The sequence below is a fragment of the Saccoglossus kowalevskii genome, chromosome 18 (genome assembly GCF_978046115.1).
Source record: "Saccoglossus kowalevskii chromosome 18, keSacKowa6.1, whole genome shotgun sequence".
NCBI lineage: Eukaryota > Metazoa > Hemichordata > Enteropneusta > Harrimaniidae > Saccoglossus > Saccoglossus kowalevskii.
Window position 1 is genome coordinate 14655662 of NC_140658.1, and position 25130 is coordinate 14680791.

A 25130-nucleotide genomic window follows, 5' to 3' on the forward strand; every position below is an offset into this window, starting at 1 on the left:
TATTGAAAACACACCATCATATATAGAAGCAATGTCACCATATATTGGTCAAACGACACCATATATAAACGTTTTGTCATCATATATTGAAAACACACCATCATATATAGAAGCAATGTCACCATATATTGGTCAAACGACACCATATATAAACGTATTGTCATCATATATTGAAAACACATAATCATATATAGAAGCAATGTCACCATATATTGGTCAAACGACACCATATATATACGTTTTGTCATCATATATTAAAAACACACCATCATATATAGAAGCAATGTCACCATATATTGGTCAAACGACACCATATATAAACGTTTTGTCATCATATATTAAAAGCAAGTCGTTATATAGTGCAGCAATGTCGTCATATACTTAATGACAAACACATAAGACAGTGACGGCGTTCCATAGATACGTCCCATTTCCGATATATTTGCTCTTCGCACATTTCACTCAACTGCGTGGACAAAAGAAAATATATTTGAAATTGGCGTTACCACCGTGTGTTCATGATCGAGTTATTGCAAAGGTATTGTACGGCAGTATTGTTTATTCCGATCATTTATGTTGATACTGTCACAAGGCAAAACGCAAAATACGATTATTGCAGCTGTCGCATGATTTATTTCTTGATGTGAGCTCCCTTTCCCACTGGGACCGGGTGCTGTGAAGATTCAGTCTAAAATAGTCATCAGAATTACACTTTCACAACATGTACATTTCAAAGACAAGTTTCACCACAGATGGCGCTCTTCGCAGAGATCAAACATTTTATTTTTTCTTTCCAGCAGTGTCTGTAATACTAAGGTAGACATATATAGTTAAAAAACACACAGGGACGATGATAATATCTGATGTGTATGATTCTACATATCGAAAAAATGTAGGACTGTCAAATTATACATGTGCGAAGGTGGAGAGAGGTTATCGCGAACCTGTTGGTACTCCCGAAATATTTCTGTTTTCTAAACCTGTATACTAGTAGTACACAGACTACACAGAGTACACAGACTCGTAAATATTTTGGCTTTTGGAGAGCGCCATCTAGCAGTTCTAAGTCATGTGCACCGGGTCAAAGGTGTTCGCCGCCATTTTCAAAACATTATTGTATCAATCTATTTTGATCTACTAGTATTTTGCGTTATGTGACTTGTCATCTTAAACCACGATGACTGTTATTTGGCTTACTTGTTGTATCTAAACTAAATGTGTCACCAACGATGTGGTTGAAACCCTGCTTAAACTCCGCGTTACCCAGCAGCGCTGTTTGCATCTCCTGAATATAAATCCATTTCGTATTTAAATTATTTGTGTATTGGAACTGAACAAGACATGGAGAAGGATATATTGAAAGTCTGTCCCAGGCGTCGAAGCACTCGAAAATCAATTTCCGTCCAAGTAAGTCCGCATGTTTAGTATTTGTTTAAGAGTTTACGCAAAACAAAGAACAAAGAACTAATCGGAAACCACGACACGATTCATCTTGTGTTTAATTTCTCAATATTGAAACAATGGTCACGATTGAACAATTTGCGCGTATTGCCAGCATACTTGCGTTGGCTACGTATTCATGCTTGAATTGTGTCTGGGTTTCCTGTCTCTTATTTATTCAACGAATCTTGCATCAAGTTTAGTGAAGCCCTATGACGAGCAAGGTGACCTTGGTACCTTCATGTGGCCACACAAATAGTATACGTTTGTCTCGGCATTCTTTTGTATTGTATGTGAACTTGACCTCTGAGTTTGGGAACTTGTGTCAGACTTGTAAGATTTCTTAAAAATGTACATTTTAGAGGTTATGATTTCACTGTCTGTCCGAGGTTATGTGAACTTGACCTCTGAGTTTGGGAACTTGTGTCAGACTTGTAAGATTTCTTAAAAATGTACATTTTAGAGGTTATGATTTCACTGTCTGTCCGAGGTTATGTGAACTTGACCTCTGAGTTTGGGAACTTGTGTCAGACTTGTAAGATTTCTTAAAAATGTACATTTTAGAGGTTATGATGTCACTGTCTGTCCGAGGTTATGTGAACTTGACCTCTGAGTTTGGGAACTTGTGTCAGACTTGTAAGATTTCTTAAAAATGTACATTTTAGAGGTTATGATTTCACTGTCTGTCCGGGGTTATGTGAACTTGAGAAAAAACTATCCACCCATGATTTAGAGTAATTTCCGAACTACAGAATTTCTCAGTTTTTGTTTCAGTTGTAGACCACTTTTGCAACCAACTGTCGGGACATCCAATGACTGAATTCGAGAAATTTTCAGGTTTCCGTTCTCCCCTTCAGGTCATACAGAGATTAGAGTAACACTAATACATGTACCGTACTCGGCCGCGTTAGCACCCAGGGGCCTCAACTCAGAAAATCACGATTTTTTAGGGGTGGGCGCTTACCAGAGCACCCCCCTCGAAAAAGAGTGCAAATGAAAAATTTGATTCATCAAGTAACAGATTACGTCTTTGAGGGAAATCAAATTACGAAATTAATTGAGTCGTCATTGATTTTCACAATGAAGAAACAGAAATGATCACAAAAAATATGCACATTTTATTACAATATTAATTACATACCACCAGAATTTACGAAATTAAAAACATTTGAGTCTGTTGGAACACAGTCGAAGTCAAAATTGTCATATCTCCACTGACGAAGGTGTTGGATCGTACCCAAACTCTCGATGAAAATCACTTTCCGCCATGATGCATTTGCAGATTTCACCTGCAGTGGCGTCCTTTGACCTAATTGGTCAAGTTGGTAATTAACCAATCACAATGCTGTGTTGTACTGTCGCAATTCTTCGGAAATTCCCGAAGACTTTCCGGTAACGCAATGCGGAAGTGAATTATCGATGTCGAAGTACGATCTGTTGGAATTGATTTCAGCGAATAAACGACATAGTTTTTCCAAAAAACTAGTAACTAGCCATTTTTGAGAGGTAAACTGAATATGGCATGAAATATTTACCTCATTTTACTTGTATTAACAGGTCATTGTCGAAGCGTAGTTTACGCACGGTTACCGTGTTCTACGCATTCACAACATGTTCACAACGGTCGATATCCTCGCTGTATCATATAAAAACGATTACCAAGATTCGTTACGCAAGACCAAGTTTTAAATTAGTTGCATTTTGAAGGGGTGGGCGCTTTGCCGAATGTGACCCCGAATATAAAAATTGCGCAAAAGTAGGGGGTGGGCGCTTGCCCGGGCATGGGCGCTAACGCGGTCGAGTACGGTATATTTTTCCCCTAGAGGTGCATATATAATTATATTAGTGGGTATTATATAAGGGGATTCGGGTTAGAGTTAGGGTTAAAATGGGAGATGTGAGATGGGAGGGGGGCTACGAAAGTCTTTCTCTAACAAGCCTAACTTAAAGCGCGGCAGTCATCGTGCCGCATCCTGTTCGATATGGGACTCATAGTAACGTATACAACGCGTGTAAAATACATTGTTTGTTTACATGAAATTCAAACATGTGCTTCGCGACGACCACCGTCCTTTAATAACCTGCATCCATGTTTCATACATTATGTTTTTCATACATGGATCCTATCTGACATATGTAAGATCCCTAGTAACTATATTCCCGACAGTATTTTTAGTCAAACCTGCATAACTGCATAAAAGCGAACATGCTTAATTAAATCAATGTGAGAAATTTACTGTTATTTACTATATGGGGGCTGCCATCTTGAATTTGACCAAAATCTATAAATAAAAACACAAGTTTTGAAACAAGTTTTTCAGATTCCTACAAATCAGATTGAAAATAAAAAATTCATTGTTTTTTTATGGGAAAGTTTCTTTGCATTCTTGTATCGATCAACCTTTTCATGACCAGACTTTCTCACAACATTTTTCTTTTTTTACTTTTTTTCTTATATTCTTCAATATTTCTGGAAATGAACCCTAATTTTGTAGCCAACAGATATAATTTGAGTCAATTTTCAGTTTTTACTCAAAAAATATGGCTATTTTGGTCCCAATCGTCTGGAAGAAAGTGCAGACTATAAATGGAACTACCCGGTAGGGGGTATTTTGTGAATTTGTAATGAAATGAGGGAACCGGTGGTGGAAAAGTTAATGTAATTAGAAAACCAAAAATGAAAAAAAAAAGTATCACTGGACAATTTTTACATGAAATGTATGAAATTCATGAAAAATGATAACAATTTGCATTTTTACGCTGATTTCTGATTTCTGTGGTGAAATTATTTCTTCAATCACAACGTTACATATAATGAAAAAAAATTGTATGATATTAATAGTACATGTATTAAGTAGGTACTTTTAGTATGGTTGTGAAGAATTATTAAAACTTTCTGATTAATACTAATAATTTTTTTGTGAAATAATGCTAGTGAAAATGGTTTCTGATATTGTCCATTTTTCCGACACAGGTTTTCCCCAAAAAATATATTTTGTGCATGGTAAAAATAACAACAAGCTGATGACATGTGTCCTATCAATAATTATTTTATACTTTTATAAATATATTTTTGCATCCCTTTTTATTGGATTAAGTGTCCGTGAATGACCTCATTAAGTTCATACTTTTTTTTGATTATTCAGTCAACTGATGTACTTGCATCACCATGCTTAGTGTACCAGACAGAGTCTCCTGTACCGAATGTACCAGATAGGAACATCGTTGATATGCCAGTCATGGAGGATCTAAATGAAATACAAAGCTCTCCTGTGTCCTCTAATACTGGTGTACTTAAAGGTAATTAGTTTTTATTTATTTTCATCTTTCCATGACCAGATTTTCAAACCCAAATTTTCCTGCACTTTTTGTTCTTTATTCTTAAATATTTCGAGAAATGAATCCTAATTTTGGAGCCAACAGGCAAAATTTGAGTCAATATTTAGTTTTTACTCAAAAAATTTGCCTTATTTTAGTCCCAACCTTCTGGAAGAAAGTGCAGACTATAAAGTGAAGTATTTTATGAATTTGTGATAAAAATCGTGAAAAAAAGGGAACTGGTGGTGAAAAGGTTAACACACCACTTGCTAAAGGCCTCTGTGGATAGCCGAAATGATTGGTGAAAAAGTGTGAATAGGCAGTGTGTTAAATTTCCTTTTTTCTAGGGCTACGTCAGCTGTAAGGCTTAAAAGTAAGCTTTTCAAAATAAATGCCTGATTTTATTCATCACCTAACACATAATGGTGTATCATATTGCTAGTATTATACATCTGTCGTCTTTTCCTTCCATGGCTACATCATGGAAATTCCGAAATCCAAAAAGTTTAGAGCAATATCTTTGTATGGAGTCCAGTCAAACCCTGGTGGCAGCCATGTTTGTTTTTAATATTAGGGGATGCTTACATGCATAATTATTCCATATTTGGAATTCGTATTTTCTAATATGGTAGAATGAAAATACCCCGTAAAATATCGCAAAATTACGGCATTACGGTGACAGATGTATAATAACAGTAATTATTATATGCCAAATTTATTATGATCAATTAGACATGTGTCTTTATTTCCTTGAAAATTAAGTCAAGTTTGAGTCCATCACTGTAATGTAGGTGTGAGTGTAAACAAATATTCTGTATATACTTACATGTATACATAGTCTTGATACTTTAGCAGACAGTGATCATTAGGCTTTCGATGCTTTTCCGCATCGAAAGCCTTTTGTAATTGTAAAGTTTATTAGGCTTTCGATGCATTTCAGCATCGAAAGCCTTTTGTTATTGTAATGTTTATTATTATTATTATTATTCTTATTCTGCCGTTTTTTTAAAACTCTTTTTCTCAAAGACGGGTTACCCACTTGACCTGATACTTTACAGAGATAATCTATAGGCAATTCTCTAAAACGTCAAAGTTTCCGATTTTCGATATGTGACGTCATTCGGCCGTCATCTTGGATTAAAGACGAAATTTTCAATGCCGAATTGCACACCTTTCTGAGGGTCTGAGTGCTCCCAGTTTTTTATGGTAGCAGCAGTGGAACAAGGGCTAAAAATATCATCAAAAAAAACTTTAGCGGTCACGTGACTTTTTTTACTAGAATTTTCAGAAATTTTGTTTTGCATCTCATTTGCATATTTTTTGACTAATTCACTAACCCTGCATATATTTTGAAAGATCAAGTGCCATAGTATTTATTTTTCCAAACGGCTTCTCCAGGCGATGAGCCGTTTTTTATAAAATGATTTTAGAATGTTTTTTCACATTTTTTTTATTGTACCATGCAAAGCATCATGGGAAAGGGGGGAGGGCCCTATACATTCTGTTTGAAATATCTCAAGCACTATCACAGATAGGTACATGCAACCAGTGCAATATTGAAGCTATGGAATAAGTGATGTGACTAACACATTAAATGACCATATATGGTCATGTGACCTCATTAAATATGCAAATCTCTAATATCTCAAGTACTATTCCATGTACAAACATGGAACTAACGTTATATTGAAGGCAATGGACAAGAGAATTGATCAAAATATTCGTTGACCATATATGGTCATATAACTCATTAAATATGCATATCCATAATATGTTAGGCGCTATTGCAAGTACAAACATAGAACCATTGCTATATTGAAGGCATTGGACAAGAGAAATAGCTAAAATGTTCAATGACCATATATGGTCATATAACTCATTAAATATGCATATCCCTAATATCTTAGGCACTATTGCAAGTACAAACATGGAACCAATGCTATATTAATGGCATTGGACAATAGAAATAGCTAAAATGTTCAATGACCATATATGGTCATAGAACTCATTACATATGCATATCCCTAATATCTTAGGCACTGTTGCAAGTACAAACATGGAACCAATGTTATATTGAAGGCATTGGAAATAAGAAATGGCTAAAATGTTCAATGACTATGTATGGTCATAGAACTCATTAAATATGCATATCTATAATATCTCGATCACTATTGAAGTTAGAGATATGAAAATAACGCCACATTGAAGGCATTGTACACAAGAAATGGCTAAAATGTTCAATGACCATATATGGTCATAGAACTCATTAAATATGCATATTACTAATATCTCATGCAATATTGAAAGTACAAACATGGAGACAATGCTATATTGAAGGCATTGAGCAAGATAAATTGCTAACATGTTCAATGACCATATATGGTCATATAATTCATATAGTGTAATCAGTTCACCATGCTGTGACTAAATCAACATACATTGTGATCAATATGCCTACAGTATATAGTAAAATAATCACCGTACATGTCTCCATTACCCTAGATATTACAGAAGTGTAATGTCATAATTCTCTTGCATGAATGCAATTCAGCGCTAACTCAGGCATAGCATCGAAAGCCGGTAATCGCTGCTTGCAGCTATATTTATTATTATTATTATTCTTATTCTTATTCTGCCGTTTTTTAAAACTCTTCTGCTCAAAGACGGGTTGTCCACTTGACCTGATACTTTACAGAAATAATCTATATGCAATTCTCTAAAACGTCAAAGTTTCCGATTTTCGATATGTGACGTCATTCGGCCGCCATCTTGGATTAAAGGCGAAATTTACAATGCCGTATTGCGCACCTTTCTGAGGGTCTGAGTGCTCCCAGTTTTTTATGGTAGCAGCAGTGGAAAAAGGACTACAAATATCATAAAAAAACTTTAGCGGTCACGTGACTTTTTTTACTAGAATTTTCAAAATTTTTGTTTTGCATCTCATTTGCATATTTTTTGACTAATTCACTAACCCATCATATATTTTGAAAGATCAAGTGCCATAGTATTTATTTTTCCAAACGGCTTCTCCAGGCGATGAGCCGTTTTTTAGAAAATGATTTTAGAATGTTTTTTCACATTTTTTTATTGTACCATGCAAAGCATCATGGGAAAGGGAGGAGGGCCCTGTACATTCTATTTGAAATATCTCAAGTACTATCACAGATAGGCCCATGCACTCAGTGCAATATAGAAGCTATGGGATAAGAGATGTGACTAACACATTAAATGACCATATATGGTCATATGACCTCATTAAATATGCAAGTCTCTAATATCTCAAGTACTATTCCATGCACAAACATGGAACTAACGTTATATTGAAGACAATGGACAAGAGAATTGACCAAAATATTTGTTGACCATATATGGTAATAGAACTCATTAAATATGCATATCCCGAATATGTTAGGCGCTATTGCAAGTACAAACATAGAACCATTGCTATATTGAAGGCATTGGACAAGAGAAATAGCTAAAATGTTCAATGACCATATATGGTCATATAACTCATTAAATATGCATATCCCTAATATCTTAGGCACTATTGTAAGTACAAACATGGAACCAATGCTATATTAATGGCATTGGACAATAGAAATAGCTAAAATGTTCAATGACCATATATGGTCATAGAACTCATTAAATATGCATATCCCTAATATATTAGGCACTATTGCAAGTACAAACATGGAACCAATGCTATATTGAAGGCATTGGAAATAAGAAATGGCTAAAATGTTTAATGACTATATATGGTCATAGAACTCATTAAATATGCATATCTATAATATCTCGATCACTATTGAAGTTAGAGATATGAAAATAACGCCACATTGAAGGCATTGTACACACGAAATGGCTAAAATGTTCAATGACCATATATGGTCATAGAACTCATTAAATATGCATATTACTAATATCTCATGCAGTATTGCAAGTACAAACATGGAGACAATGCTATATTGAAGGCATTGAGCAAGATAAATTGCTAACATGTTCAATGACCATATATGGTCATATAATTCATATTGTGTAATCAGTTCACCATGCTGTGACTAAATCAACATACATTGTGATCAATTTGCCTACAGTATATAGTAAACGGATCACAGTACATGTCTCCATTACCCTAGATATTACAGAAGTGTAATGTCATAACACTGTTGCATGAATGCAATTCAGCGCTAACTCAGGCATAGCATCGAAAGCCGGTAATCGCTGCTTGCAGCTATATTCTTAAATTGTTATTGCCATATCTCAAAAATTGGGTCCATGGCACTATGTGAAACTTTTCAATATGAAAATAAATCACACTCCACATTGTAGTAGTTGGTATATTTTGTAATCTCTAAATTCTGTTAATATTTTCCCACATCCAGATGTAGTGGCTTTTGTTGAAGTACGATCCAAAGCTGAGAATCGAAGTCGAGCAGTCGCTAAACAGTTAGAACTCCTTGGTGCAAGGGTAAGCGTTTTTTTTTTGACTGTGCTTAACATGTAGTACGTAACTTGACTTAGAGTTGACACGGCCAGATTAATAATAATAATAATTTGTTGCCCTCAACCACAGTGATACCCGCTGATATCGTTTTCTTCCCATTTACATGGAGGGTTTCACTAGCTGATGTAAATACCATGATTTTTTGTACATTTGATGTACTTTCTTATGATTTATTTTTTAATTTTACACAAAATGAGCTGAAATATCCATTGGTTAAAAGTTTTGAAAAAGATACTTACAGCCATACAAATAAATACATCATTTTGCCCAATTTGTGTAAAACACCCATAGAAAATTAGTTTATTTCAAAACAAGATACAAATATTTTGTAAATTTCTTTTTTCATCTACTAATTTTGGAAAACAAGATTTGTTAGTCTGTATGCTACTGTTAATTTTGAACACTGGTTTTCTCATATAATTTGACAGGTTTCTCCAAAACTGACTGATGATGTAACACATCTGGTCTGGAAGGAAGGTAAAAACAGTAATAAAACCAAGGCTATGAAGAAAGGAATTCATTTGGTGTCTGTGTTATGGGTCGAAAGGTGAGTTGGGTCAGATGAAAGGCCAAAGAGTTGGGTCACCCTCCCTGATTACATAGCTAATTTTTCCGTAGTGTCAAGTTGATTTATTTATTTATTTATCTTATTATTTTGGCTTGTCACTTCAGAGATTATCACAATATGTAAATATAGTGTGATATCACAGCGTTGCTGTGCGATAGTCTATAAAGAAATTATTGAAATTTTATTCTATCCATAATTATCACAACTGAATGATACAGTGGTACACATGATTATCATGCAGTGGGACATTTTTTGAATTCAGTTCCCTGAGCCAACTGTTTACCCAGCACTGTAGATCAGAGTACAGTCTGCTACACCTTCCAAACAATGCGGTTTAAGTTTTGGGGAGTGGTTCGCATATGCACTTGCAATTATCGAGTAGCACTGAAAACACAATACATCAGAACTTGAATGTCCGGAAATGTCGTCTTAATATTTCTAATTCGTTTTCAGTTGTCGTCAGAACCAGGAGCATGTGTCTGAAGTTCTATTTCCAATTCTCAGTGATGACGATACTGCAGCACTTCCTATGGTTAAGAAACGGGTAAATATTTTTTTTATTAAATTTCATCATTTTCGAATATTTTTTTGTTATACTGTAAACAAACTTAAAGTTAACAGAAGTTTATTTTATGGAATTTAAGGAAGGTCATTGTAACTTGAAATTATCAAATTAAAACATTTTTTTTTTTGTCTTGCATCAGAAGGGTTCTTGGATTGAATTCCAGGCAGTATAAATCCGAGTACAGTCCACCCTGCTTTCCAAACGTGTAGTATTTGGTGGGAAGATCACATGTGCACTTGCCATTATAACCAAATAGGGGTTTTTCAGACAACTAGTTTTCTATTGGTAGACAGTTGACTTGTGTACTTGTTGTTGTGTTGCCATATGGATGACCTCATGTACATAAAATGTCCTTAAAGGGGCACCTTCCAGTTAAGCCTAATCTCACAACAAATTTACTTTCTGGATTAAAATAACAATGGATAACAAAAGATAGATTAACATTGTAAACAACATAAACAATAGTGTCCCATGATTCTTTGATGCAATCCATGGGATTGAGCGGTTCCCCTTTAATATTGATGCCCTTTTAGATTTACATGTTATCCTAATTTAATTTAACTGGGATCCATGAAACAGACTGGGATCCATGAAACAGACTGGGATCCATGAAACAGACTGGAATCCATGAAACAGACTGGGATCCATGAAACAGACTGGGATCCATGAAACAGACTGGAATCCATGAAACAGACTGGAATCCATGAAACAGACTGGGATCCATGAAACAGATGTCCCTGAAACACAATGATTTTTACTGTTAAGTCACCCCAAACATTTTTTAACACCAAAAATAAAAATGTTCACAGTTTGTCATAGTAGTGAGTGTTGCCATGGTTACCAAACATGGTCACATGTATGTGTGTCATTTCAGAGAATGAAATCAATGCAACCGTGCACACTTGAAGAAGACATGCAGAAAATGGAAGCCAAATATGAAAAAAAATGGAAAAAGAAAATAGCGGCTTTCAACGCTGACACTTTAGGGAGTCCAGGTCAGTTAATTAGAATGCTTCATTACTGAGTTGATATTATGAGAATATTTCAAGAATACCGCAAATTATGCACGAAAGCGGTACGTTGATTGAATTGACCGACACTTAACGTACTGCATAAGAGCATAATTAGTGATATTCTTGTGATAACATTTTTATTGATAATTTAATGAGAGATTATAGCCCGAAATGACAACGAAAAACGTTTTGCGCGGTGTGAACGTTTGAGTGACTGGATTGTCCATTACACACTATACACGTCTGTATCCAATGTAAACCGAGAAAGTGTTCAAATGTAACATTAGTAACCCGGAAAGTGTCAATGTTGGTGACGTAGAATTTGAACTTGAGTGAGTACTGATATGTTTTGGAATGAATGCTGAATTCTGCTTTTTATGGAACGGCAAATTATATATTTGTCTTCAGCGCAAAATGTATAATAATATGAGGTTAATACGAGGATGCACAAAGACAGTACAGTGGGAGTATTGACCAACACGCAGCGGAGGTCGATGCAACCGTGTACTGTCTGAGTGCATACTTCCGGTATCCTCGTAATAACCTTAGTATTATACATCTTTTCCTCCCGAAGATACATCATGGGAATGCCGAAATACAAAAAGTTTAGAACAGAATCAGCGAACTTCTTTCTGTGGGGTCCGGTCAAACCCTAGTGGCAGCCATGTTTGTTTTTATTATTAGAGGAAGCTTATGCACGTAATCGTTCCATATTTGAAATTCGCATTTCCTAATATAATAGAATGAAAATACCTCGTAAAATACGGCAAAATTACGACACGCTGTAACTTATGGCGTTACCGTGACAGATGTATAATAATAATTAGATATAATTGTCAGCAAAACTTAGGTCAAAGCCCTGTTTAAGTACACTGGTCAAAACTCAAATCTGAAAGTTGCATCGTTATACAAGTTGAAAGCTGGTGTATTGTGCTGTTCCTCGACTACCGGGTATTAAGGTTATTTTTTTTATCTTCTTTGCAGTAAATTATGTCATACGTTGCTATTAGAATTCTGCTTTGGGGGGCGCACTAACACACATGAAACAACTCAGTCTGGTGTGCATCTCAGACTAATTCTAATCGAAAAATTCTCCTGAGAGAATCTTGCACATGATTCGTTGGCCTGTTGACATGTACATTTCAACGTGTGTTGTTTACAACGTATGTTATTAGTACTGTAGCTATACAATGTATTACATCAATGTTTATACTGAAAGTTTGCTGTTTATTTCTTACAGGGACACCGAACTCAATCAGAGACCACTTCAGCCCAGTAAGTCAATTACATAAAAAAAAATTCTTGAAAGAATACATCTTTATGACTGCTATAAATTAAATAGAAAGATGCTTTTATCAAAATTTTACTTTCTTTGAGGAAATAGCACACTTGTTCAAGTTCAACATTCGTCTTAACCCTTTCGGCGTCATTATGTTCTCAGCCCGAAATTTGGTGCAAAATTTTTTTAAATTTAAATATATTTACTTTGTTCATTTTGAACTTGATGAAACATTTTTAAAAATTATACAGCTCTAGTTTGTAAAAGTTGACAAAAGTTGACTTTGGTGTCATTCTTGTTCACCGTTTTCACAAATTTCTCATAAATCATTACCAGTGTGCCTTCTAAGTCGATATGAGGCACACAGATTTGACGTGATGCAACTTGTTATGCTAATTTAATTGCATGTCATTGATGCAACAGAAAATGTTCATCGATATAGTGATCTTGAAAACATTTTACTATAGTTACAGAATTTATAATTGAGAAAACAAAATAAGTGAAAAAACGAAATCAGACACCATACAACATTTTATAGATACATACATATACATACACATTTTTTTTTGAAGATCTCCCTCCTCCAGCAAACAAACTGACTCAACTTTATATTGGGGGATACATTTTGAGTCCTGATCCCTACAAAATCAGTTCTGTTCGAGTGCACCGTTACTGTGACCAAATTCCTGCAACGGTGCACAGTTCAAAATGTTATGAATAGTGTTTAATTTTAATTTTACTGGAATGTATGCATGTCTAGCATATCACATTGGAGTTACCAGCCCTTGGATATCAGCTCTTAGTTTTAACTAATTTGTTTTCAATCTGCAGGCTGGCAGTATTTTTACACCGCCTTTACGCATCATTGTACCAAAGACTCCGCCAAGTATGAGGGAAAAAATGAGAATAATGCGTGAAAACCAGGCCTTGAAATTAGGTTAGTGGTTACCGTGGATACATACTATTAAATACTGAAAGTTCACTAAGTTTAAAAAATCATTGTTGTGAATACAGCTGAGAAATCCTGTTAGTTGGCATGTCTGCAATGGATTTTACTGTTACATTGACATCTACAAACATATTATTATTGTATCATGGTATAGCTACAATGTATTGTGTATTTAACCTTTTGAGCGGCAAATTTTTATCTTGCTCAAATTTGAGTGAATTTGTTCATATTTTCTGTCATTTTCACCGAATTCATTCTTAATGTTGGGCCAGACAGACAAAATGTAGCATTAATTCAAGTTTTTGATGAAAAAATTTGAAATTTGTGAAACATTTCATGTGAAAAAGAGCAGACTATAAAGGAAACTATTTTGTGCATAATATCTGAAATTTTATTTGACGCTCAAAAATGAAGTCAATTACTGGTAAAATGAAATTTTTATTTTTGGAAACCCTGCCTAGAAAAATAATTAAATTTGCATTTTATGCAAATAAGTTGAAAATTATTTATTTTTATGCAAATTAGCTGTGGTCATCCCACCAATGTTGTAATTTTTGATTTCATGTACGTTTCAATGTTGTACTGTAAAAATAGATCATGAAAACTTGTTGTTAAACCATGAATGTATTCTAGCAATAACCTCAATTAGAAAAAAAAAAAATTAAGCAATGTAAAGAACCATACCTACCGGTATCTTTTTTTTATCCTGTTACAGTAAACGCCAAATTTGTTTTATGTGGCCTGAATTTTTGTATAAATCAAAGTGCCCCTAATATTCTGTGACAAATTCCATATTTGCCGTATTTGAAATGCATTTTTAATAAACACGCACATATCTGTAAAACAAAAATTGTATTTGTACGCTGGTACATTAAAATATGACTAATCTTGACCATTGACTCTTTATCTGTCATTTAGGTAAGTACCGGGTATATGCACTACTGATACTAATAGAGAAAATACGGTCACTGTTCTATGAAACCACCTTGCCCTATTAAAGGAAGAAATTGTTATTGCAATCACACAGCAACAACAACTCTACTGTAAATGTCTTAATTATTCACTGGGTTTCAATTTTGCAACACTGTCAATTTCTTTTAATTTAAAATCCAGTGAATATGCTCAAAATAAATGGTTTTACTGAATTTGTAATACAAGAATGATATTAATTATATTTATTCACAGTCGTTCAGAAACAAATTTATTTTGATGTAAACTAATGTGTTTACCTTGATTGAGACAGTACTTTATAAAATATTTTGTAATTGTTTTTAGGGTTAAGCTGTGAAAGGCCAGTAGTTGGTAGATCTCCATTAGCGTTAGCAGAAGAAAACCCAACCCCAGACGTAAAAAGAAAAAGATTATTTTGTAAGTTTACCGATATTTTCTCAATATCGTTTCAAAACTCATATGTTTACAGAGGCTAAATCCCAAATTAAGGTTTTCTACCATTTCAAAAAAAAATCCAGTGAGAGGGTTGGGTTACTGTAATATTCAAAATTTTGAAATAAAAATATAGCGGTATATAAATGTTTTCCACAAAAGGACCTTGAAAATTGATCAAAAATGCATTTTTTGAATAGTTTAATACCATTAGTTCCCATGGCAGGAACATTACATCATATCTCCAAATTTTGTTCCATGACCTATTCTAAAAGAGTGATATGTAGTGTTATAAGGGCTACATATGACTGTCACGAAAAATTGGAGAATTTGAATATCAGTATAAGTTATCCGTGGAATAATATGTTTACATGGAATCTTGTGGTAAATGTTTCAAAATGGCCACTTTTCAGTCGTATTTCTCCATAAAAATGTCTCCCCCGGTAAATATGAATGACATGCGTGTATGTAAATAATTTGATAATGTATGTATGTGATAATTTTTAAATGTCATGTTTTTATGGTCGTGAACGACTTTAAAGAAGTAATTTTATGTACATGTGTGTGCTCAAGAGAAAATAAATGAATACTCACATGTATGTAGGCTAATCTATTTCCAGACTTTGTCAAATCGAGATTTAGGGATTTAATAAATATATTTTAAAAAATGTGCATGTCCTATCAAACCCTGGTGAGAAATTTTTCCAAATTTCTGGTAATTCAAATAAAATTGAGTTTGGTTAAATATTTTTTATAATGAATGCGCAAATCATATCAAATCAAATCAAATCTGATACTGTAAAATACTTTATTTTAGCTGGAATTAATTTTCGCTGAAAAGACTTTTTGGGTGTTTTGTGTGGAATTTATTTTCACTGATTTTTGACGAGTTGAATGTAAAATATAGGAAAAAAGATATATTCGCTGGATTTTGTATTCACTGAATCATTCCTTCAGCGAAAATAGTGAAAATAAATTCCAAGCAAAAATAAAGTATTTTACAGTAGACTAAGTTCATGTAAATATGAGCAGTTTGTGTCAGGTGATTATCGATTGGTGAGGTTTCTTGAAGCTCTATTATCAGATTTGTTTGGTTTGTAGCCTTTGATGTATGATGTAGTATGTACCGTATACCAAATGAAAGAATTACAGTATTTGCAAAAAACCGTAAATATTCTAATTTAGACGTCAGGTGAGAGTGAAAGGCCCTGATTTGATTCTAAAATATGCATCACAAACAGTTAAAAGTTTACAGTCCAACACAATTTTGGTATTTCCACATGTACAAAAATTGGTTTTAATTTTGTTTCAAATAAAAACATACATGAACACATAGCTTTATGTAGCAAATGATCACAGTAGCGTAATTCGGTCACACTATTTCACATGCGAATATCATACTCGGTTTCAATGTGTGGCAAATGTTGATTATTACTCAGTCGTCATTATAATAACGTAAAAAAAAAAAATCAAGTCATGTTTTATTTGTTTCACATTTCGCTCAACAAAATATCAAATATCACGTCCATTCTTAATGATTGATAAAAGGGACAACCATGTGCATGCATTGTAACCATGGCAACTGGTTTCCAAACACTATACAGTACTGTTTTTTTCACTAACTTCAATTGTTTTCTTCCCAGCATTCAGTAATCTGAGTTCTGAATCGTCAGATGAGGACAGTCATTTGCAGAAGCTTCTTTCAGAGACGCTCTCTAAGAAAGTGAAATCCTTGAAAAGAGCGAGGAGTAAAAAACAGCTCCAGGATTCCCCGTCTACGAGTCATCCACTCTTTGATTTGTCGGAAAATGAAGCATGTGATGATGGTGACAACTTTGATGGGAAGGAAGATGAAGAAATTAAGGATTCTTCTAAACTTCTCCATGTTAGGAATATTGATGTCGAGAATGAACATGAAAAACGTAAACTTCATCCTGATGACGTGAACATGGGAAGAAGCTTCGTTCGTCAAACCGATCAAAATCCAAACCAGAAAGAGAGACGACTGAAAAGTTTAGGTGATGTTGGTAACATTATTCATGCATCTCCCAATAGGAGAAGATCAATGAAGACTGTGCTTGGTAACACAGAACAATCCAACATACTCAGTTCAGATCAGAAGAGGCAAGAGAATGGGCAGACTAGCAATATGAAAGTTGTTTCCAGACGTAGATCGGTGAGAACAAAGAAATTGGTAACTGCGAGCAACGAGTCAGATGCTGATAACTTACTACATAGTACGATACAGCACGAATCAACCTCAAATCAAAGCTCCGGATTGGTTGTTGACGATGATAGGGCAAAAAAGAGGTCCATGAGTTTGAGTGATGTTGGAAATATTATTCATGTCTCATCTGATGAAGTAGGGCAGCCCATCCAGATTAAGACGCTTAAGGAGAAATCTAAGAAACTCAGGTATGTTGTGAAAGATCCTGATGTTGGAAAAGGTCAAGAAAATGAAATGAAAAGCAACAAGAATGGGAAACCTACCTCGAGAAGAAGATCCGTGAAAGTACCGACAGCGATGGATACGTCTGAAACTTCTCAAACCGAGAGTCTTGATGATGACGATGATAACATTTTACTCATCCCGATTGAAGACGATAAAAGAAATGTTCATGGACAAAAATCTGTATGTTTGGATTTAGATGATGTGAAAGATGAAATTAAACAGTCAGTTAAACTGCCTTCAAAACGATCTGTGTCCCTAGGTGGGCTTGATAATATTGGCCTTAGCACTAAAGTTGTCATGGCAAGTGAACATAGTGGCTCAAAGAATACCATAAATAAAAGACTCAACGAATTAAAACAAACAAGTGAATCCCAGTCGAGAAGAAAGTCTGTTTCATGGTGCGGTAATGTGGGAGGTGGGGAGAAAGTCCAAGGTGAGGCTGATTTAATGTTGAATAAAAATACTAGGAAGGTTGAGGAACCAAGGCGACGCAGGTCCATTTCCAGGAAAACAGATGCAGAGGAAATAGGAGACAGTGAATCAGGGGATAAAGCAAGTGAGGAAAAAACAGACAAAAACAGACAGAAATCTGTTCTTCATGAAACAGAGGGAAATCTTGAGTTACCAGTCCCAATAGATGACAACACTCAGAATAGTCGACCGACCAAAAAAAGAAAATTATTTTCGGCAAATTCAATGCCTCTGCTTACAGAACAGTTAATAGAACCACGGGAAACAACGAAGTACAAAGACAAAGAGACTATTGTTGTCGAAAAAGCAAGTGGAAGGCCAAGAAGAAAGTCAGTAACAAAGATTGTCTCTGAAAAGAGACGAGCTGACAGTGTTCCAGAAACAAATGTAAATGCAAAAAAAAGACACAAGCAAGAAGAATTTCGTCAGATTTTGAACTCCATGATGAGCAGTAGCGATGACGATTCAGACGACGAGTCGGCAAGTCAGACTGTCGTCACAGAGATACGCAAAGGTCGTAAAAGTATAGACGACTTCAATCTAGCAGTTGCAAGTGCCAGGAAAAAGCGTCTTCGTCCTGTAGACAGCATGTCTTCTGAATCTGAAAATGAATGGGATCAACCTGACAACACAAAATCTAAAAAGTCGGTGAAACGACGAAAATTGGTTAAAAATAAGGTGAGAAAATATTTTTCTTTTTAAGAAATTAGTACATTGTATATTGTTTATTACAGGTATCTACTACTGTGGGGGAGGGGGCTAAATTCTCAGTTATTATGGTAATAGTGATTTTAAATGCATTTTAAAATAATATTTATTGTCGGACTAGTAGCTTTCCAGCAGGGATGATAAAATAGGAAAGTTTTCTGGCCTGGTGTCTGGTACTCAATATTTCCTTTATTTTTTGGTCCGATCAAATTTAGGTGACTGGTTTTTGTTTTTGACGATATTTTTCAATGTGTCTACAATCAGTTTTTGGAGATGACTGGGACAATTGTATTTTTGATGGAGGTCAATTATTTATTTTCTAAAATTATGTCGGTCTGAACAAATTTAATTTGTGACACTTGGTTTAATCATATCGCCATGGTAATCAACTTGCCTGCGCTTATCCATGAATCTGTCTTTGCAATGACATGTGTTTTTTATCTACATTACAGCCAAAGAAGACATTGGTAATGACAAGCATTCCAAAATGGTGAGAAGCATTATTAACAAATATTCTTACAAGACTTGTACAAGGCCAACAAATTGAAAATATACAGATGGGTTGGGGTTGGTTGGTTGGTTGGGGGGATCTTGTCTGCAAGAAAGTCAATTTGAACAAAAATTATTAAAAAAACTATGGAAAAAATGTAAACTGGCAATTTTAGTGCAGTGACCAGACATTTCTATCTGGATTTTGTGAGCAACAGCATAGAATAAAACCATATGGTAAAAGTCCAGGAATATATTGTGGTATGTTGACAAACCCTTTGATTTTATTTAATAAAATAAACCTGCATATTTCGCTATTTTTTCACTTTTCAGAATTATGCATATTATTTTTGGTTTTATGACAATAAAAACAATTTTTCTTTGTTTCTCTAATTACCATAGTGAACAAGACTTGGTTTTATCTGTTGTGAAAAAACTCCAAGGGTTTGACATAGTAGATTCTGTGGTGGACAACACAACGCATGTAGTATGTGGAGGAAACAGACGAACATTGAATGTCTTATCTGCCATTGCTAGAGGCTGTTGGTTACTCAGTATGGAATGGGCAAGTATTACACCTCCATGAACATTCCGAGATCCTGATTAGAATTTAAACAAAAGTGGCCGTCAAGATCTTGTTGATATCCATGAGATTTGTTTTTGCCCCTCAAATATTCTCCCCTCTTCATCAAGTAAACTGCTCCAAATACCATGGTTTGCATATTTTATCGAGGTACAGGTAGCAAAGATTGCTTCAATTCTTTTTTTTTAATTTTCCTAGGTACTGAAGTCATTAGAAGCAAGCAAGTGGGTTGAGGAGGAGCCATATGAACTTCACGACTTCTTTCCTGCCGCCCAGGTATGCCCTCTTAATCCTTTGACTGCCAAGGTCAACATCCACATAATAGTTTTATTCATAGTCTGCTTTTTTTCCACATAAAATGTTGGAGAAAGAGACAAACTTATAAATAAACAAGTCTCCTGTTCTTTTTATTTTTAATTTCTCGTAACCATAAAAAGTTCCATGACAATAACAATGGAAATGGCCTAAGCCATAAATAAATAAGCCTAGATTGTTGACAGTTCCCGGGCCTAGTAAAGAGTCACTTATTTTCAAACGCTGTAGGCCTTACATACCTTGCTTGAAATGCCTTCGGTATTTCGTTAACACTTCTACGGCGTTTGAAAAATAAGTGAATCTTTATTAGGCCCGAGAACTGTCTATAGTCTAGTAGTAAGCCCTGAACCAGTCTTAAAAGAGTATCAGAAATAACTCTGGCTCATCATTTCTCAGTCTGTTCTTGATTGCCAATGTCTTCTTATAATTAGTACCGGCTAAAGTTTTTGACCTCTTAAGCCCTGACAGAGAAACTCTGTGCGAACATAACAGGGTATTATTAATATAGAAGGGTCAACAATTTTGAATCATTCCAGATTTCCAGACTGGAGAAACAAGCAAATGGCGTTGAAGATGACTATCGTCAAGATATATTCATAACCGCAAGCCCACTCTACATTGCTGAAAATAGTCTGCCGCCACAAAACCGATTGACAGAGTTGGTGACTCTTTGCGGAGGAACCGTATGCAACACGTTGCGCACCGCGAGGCTGTGTGTCGGGAAAACAAAAATTAAAAACGATGTGCCAATGATAGAAGAAAAATGGATTTTAGGTGAGTTTCCCAAATTGCTGAATTGAAGATGAATTGTTTTCTCCAGCGCATCTGTTTGAACCCTGTGCCTCACAATTTTTTTTGTTTTTTTTTTTGCAAATTTACAAATGTAGTTGTTTTCTTTTTCAGAGGATGTTTTGTCAATTCACACTAATCTAATCTAATGCATGTATTCAAAAGTATTATTTAATAATAATAATATATCTTGTTGTTGTAGTATTAAATAATCCTAACAGGGATATTTTTAAACAAGAAAACCCTCATGCCAAGGCCATGGGTCCCCTTACCCTGGGGAGCAGATCCTCTGGCAACCATAATTCTGATTGACCAGGGATCACATGTGGCCACAGTCATCAACTGTGACCTGTCTGATAGTAATTTTGGCCCCAAGGAAGCCATTTAATGCTCCATTTTAACTTGGTAGGGAGAACTCCTCACCTGGTGGCACTGCTGAATTGCAGTGCTCCCTCTGGCAGTTTTTTTCCAGAAAAACCCCAGCCTACAGGTATTTAAAATGCCAAAAATGATCATGCCCACGTAATTCTCACGTATTAAACACAGTACAATTCAAGGGTGACACCGTAGTCATTCTAACGTACGTAAGAATGACTGTTTTAAGTATGTTCTCACATAAATTTGAACAACCAGACATGGCATCATTCTCACGTACTAGGAAACAATCATTCTCACGCACGTGAGAACTGACCGGAAACTGTCAAACTCCCGCACGAAAAAGTAATTACGTGACAATGGCTAATTTCCAGCCCAACTCACGTACGTGAGAAAGACGTGAGAATGGTCAAAATTTTGACCTATAAATAACTCCAGCCTAATATAAAAAATACAATAAAAATCTATTCACTTTTAAAAATTTTTCCTGGGATGTGAAACGAAATCGTGTTTCTCAAGAATTCACTAGTCATCATGTAACTAGCCTGGCTCCAGTCTGACTTATATTAGCGTGTACGTTACATAATCTCTCAATCCAATCACCGAATGAGTCAGCACAGTTCCTTCAATATAATTCATGAATTCAATTTTCAAAATATTGAAAAATTCTGACTGCTAAACCACCTACATCTACATACTATCTACCGGTACCACCTCTCACCTATGTAAACAATATAGTATAAAAAACAAATCAGCCGACAAAAAACTGACACCACTGCCATCACTCTACAACGTGCTTTACATGGTTCCATGCGATGTGTACTGTGAAAACATTATTTTTCAGGGGATTTAATTTCACTAATTTGAGCATTCCATGTAATTAAAACCTTGTAAATAATTTAAGTTTTTTTTTTCTTTTCAAGACCCAATTCCATTTTTCTTTTTCAGATTGTATTACCCAGCATGCAATACTGCCTCTGGATGGTTATTACATTCAGTGATGTTTGACCTAGGTTCGCCGCAGCAGAGATAGTGCTTGTTATCCATCCCCGATATTGTGCTGTTGGGATACCGTGGAAGTAATAGACCATTTCTGTTCACTGTGAAATCCTGTGATCTGCATGAAATTAATTGTAAAAGCCGGCAAATAAATAGCTTTGTAATGGTGACAAAACATCACATAGGATTCAACATACACCGAAGTATTTTTTGAGTATTTTTAAACTCAATAATGTACTATACACATTAGATGTTGGTAAATTTTGATGAAGTACATTGTAAGGATATTTTAATGCCGTATTCTTCTCTGAAACGTCATTATTTTGACATTGAATGATAAAAAAAATGTAAAGCTCAAAATTGAATCATTCGATTTTTACAGCTGATGTTTGATCACCACATTCTGCAGGATTTTGGCAGTGAGTGGAAAATCACTTATTGTCAGGATGCAATGAAGTATGGACCGAGTCAGTACAGTGAGAATATTATGTGATATGAACTTGTGCAGAGACCGTACTTGGCATCATCTTAGTGACTTTGTGCAGAGACCGTACTTGGCATTATCTTAGTGACTTTGTGCTGAAACCGTACTTGGCGTCTTCGTCAGAAGAACCATATTATTGTGTGCCTGGTTGGTACATTCAGTTTGTAAAGCTGAGGACTGGGCAAGTGGTAACAAACAAAACAATACAGTTGTAAACCAACAGTTACATTTATCATATACTAGATTAAATACGGTGGTTATAAGTTTAAAACTTACATCAGCCATATAGAAAATGTCATTCCGTCATTCCTTATTTGGAATTTTTATTTCCTTATAAGGCAACATGCAGATAGCCAGGTTGATATAGTCAAATTAGGACTTGCTTTAATTTATGATTTAAGAACATAATTTTATTACACATAGATATGTTCATTTCTTTTAGAAATGCATTTTCAATATTAGCAAATGTGAACTTGAAATGTTGACTTCTATTTATTTTTTATTTTATTGAATACATTTTGCAGTGACAGCACATAGAAAATATAATTTAGGGCGAAATTTAAAAAATTAGAGTAGATCCGCCGCATCGTAAGCAGATGAATGAATTTACTTTATAACATGTGTGCACTGCCCAGATAATTGCTCGTTCTGTTCAGACCGGACCAGACCTTCCAGTTTGGAACGAATATATCTAAAACCAAAACTGTTGTGAGTACTAGCTAAAACGTCAAGACCAGATAGATGAAAATTTATTTATATATTTACATTTACCCATATTAACATTCATGTTTTGTATTTACCATAGAGTCAATTCTATTCAACATTATCATATTTAAGCTGGTACAACCGAGTTTTCTAGATTAGAAGAAATCGGTTACCAGACATTTTAACTTTGACAAAGTTACTTTTAATGTAACTGACTTTATAAGCTATAGTATGATAGGTCCATGAAATTCGTAGACGTGAAGTGTCGTAACTGAATGTGAACGTTTCTTTCACATGCTTCTCTACTTATGTTGTTTATTTTAAGGACGTTATAGACCTTTGTTTTGATGTAACTTCTATTTATGATGAAGCTACGTGTATTTAATGAAATAATCAGATATACTATGAATTATAAAATGTCCATTTCGATTAACATATATCCTTGTCATAAGAAACAATGGTAAAATTCTCTGAAATAGACAAAACATGCTATTTTCAACCCATCTTGTGCGTTTTCTCAAAACATTCACCTCATATTTTTATGTAAAATTAAATAAATTGACATTTTTCAGACATTCTACATTAAAGCAAGGGAGTCGTCATCTGCGCATGCGGCAAACAGCCATAGTGTGTTGATGTTTACTAACAAGCGTGAGCCTTTAAGATTTTAGTGTTAGTTAATTTATATTGACGCTTAAGTTTCAATTCCCGACCCCTCTGCTTTAGATGCAGTATATCATCAAATTATGCTGATACAGCGTCCTCTCAAAACAGTCCTTATTTAAAAACTATGATTCGAGTATTCAGTAAATTTCATAAAAACTAATAACCAATAAGCTTTCTTTTAGAATAATAGTGCCAATCATTTTCAACTTTTCAACATACTGTAGAATATTTTATTTTAGCTGGAATTAATTTTCGCTGAAAACACTTTTTAAAGTGCGATAATCGTCGCGCTGCGCATGTTCAACATTTGTGTTGATAAACATTGATTTTCCCACAATCCAATGTGCTCTTCAAATGGAAATCACAAGTATGAGGTTTGACCTGGGCGCGACTTGCACTGATTACCGCCGGTGACTCCTTCGATACCTTCCAATCACATGAAAATAACGTGTCAGTTCGTACTCATTGATCTGCGCAACAGTAAAAGCCGCCATCTTTGTTTATATGAGACCCATATATCTTGCACATGCGCAGCGCGACGACTACCACGCTTTAAGCATTTTGTATGGAATTTATTTTCACTGATTTTTGTCAAGTTGAATGTAATACATAGGAAAAAATGTATATTCGCTGGATTTTATTTTCACTGAATCATCCCTTCAGCGAAAACATCAAAAATGAGTTCGTTCTAAGTGCGGGGGGGGGGGGGTCACTAACGTGCTCATGCGCACTTACGACAATAATGTCCCTTCAATATGAGGATTTTAAAATCAATATCCAGATTATGCAATGTATTTTTCATGATTTCTGACTAATCTAATTAATTAATTAACCTTTCAATTAAAATTTTAATCTCAAATAAAGCTTTCAAGTTGTTCTGTTCAAATGTCATGTAAACAATTTATTGTAAATCGTTTTAATTTTTCAAGGGGCAAATTTTGCGCCGATTTTGTGAAATTCATGAAATTTTGTAGCGTTGATGTCAAAGATCTTCAAATTGAAAAAATTGACTGAAGTTTTAATCTACTGTAAAACAATTTGTTTTTTCACTGACATTTAATTTTACTTTGAGCAT

The 25130-nt window shown here is 34.8% G+C and overlaps 1 protein-coding gene across 1 annotated transcript; it reads left to right on the forward strand.

Moving 5' to 3' along the window:
• Window positions 1-1096: 1096 nt before the first annotated feature.
• Window positions 1097-22543, forward strand: LOC102805140 (uncharacterized). Its single transcript, XM_085493106.1, has 15 exons — window positions 1097-1407; window positions 4587-4740; window positions 9141-9226; window positions 9691-9809; window positions 10284-10374; window positions 11270-11390; window positions 12649-12683; window positions 13519-13624; window positions 14912-15004; window positions 16663-18620; window positions 19103-19140; window positions 19542-19704; window positions 19921-19998; window positions 20574-20811; window positions 22150-22543. Exons 1-15 carry the CDS (start codon window positions 1342-1344, stop codon window positions 22200-22202), a joined length of 3399 nt encoding a protein of 1132 aa, XP_085349232.1. The 5' UTR covers window positions 1097-1341; the 3' UTR covers window positions 22203-22543.
• Window positions 22544-25130: the final 2587 nt, after the last annotated feature.

What these genes read in the sequence shown, in the direction of transcription:
- LOC102805140 (XM_085493106.1), top strand. Translation starts at nt 1,342, where the DNA reads ATGGAGAAGGATATATTGAAAGTCTGTCCCAGGCGTCGAAGCACTCGA. An exon ending in TAATACTGGTGTACTTAAAG is followed by an intron (nt 4,741 to 9,140) that starts GTAATTAGTTTT and finishes TCCCACATCCAG; the next exon opens with ATGTAGTGGCTTTTGTTGAA. An exon ending in TCAGAGACCACTTCAGCCCA is followed by an intron (nt 12,684 to 13,518) that starts GTAAGTCAATTA and finishes TTCAATCTGCAG; the next exon opens with GCTGGCAGTATTTTTACACC.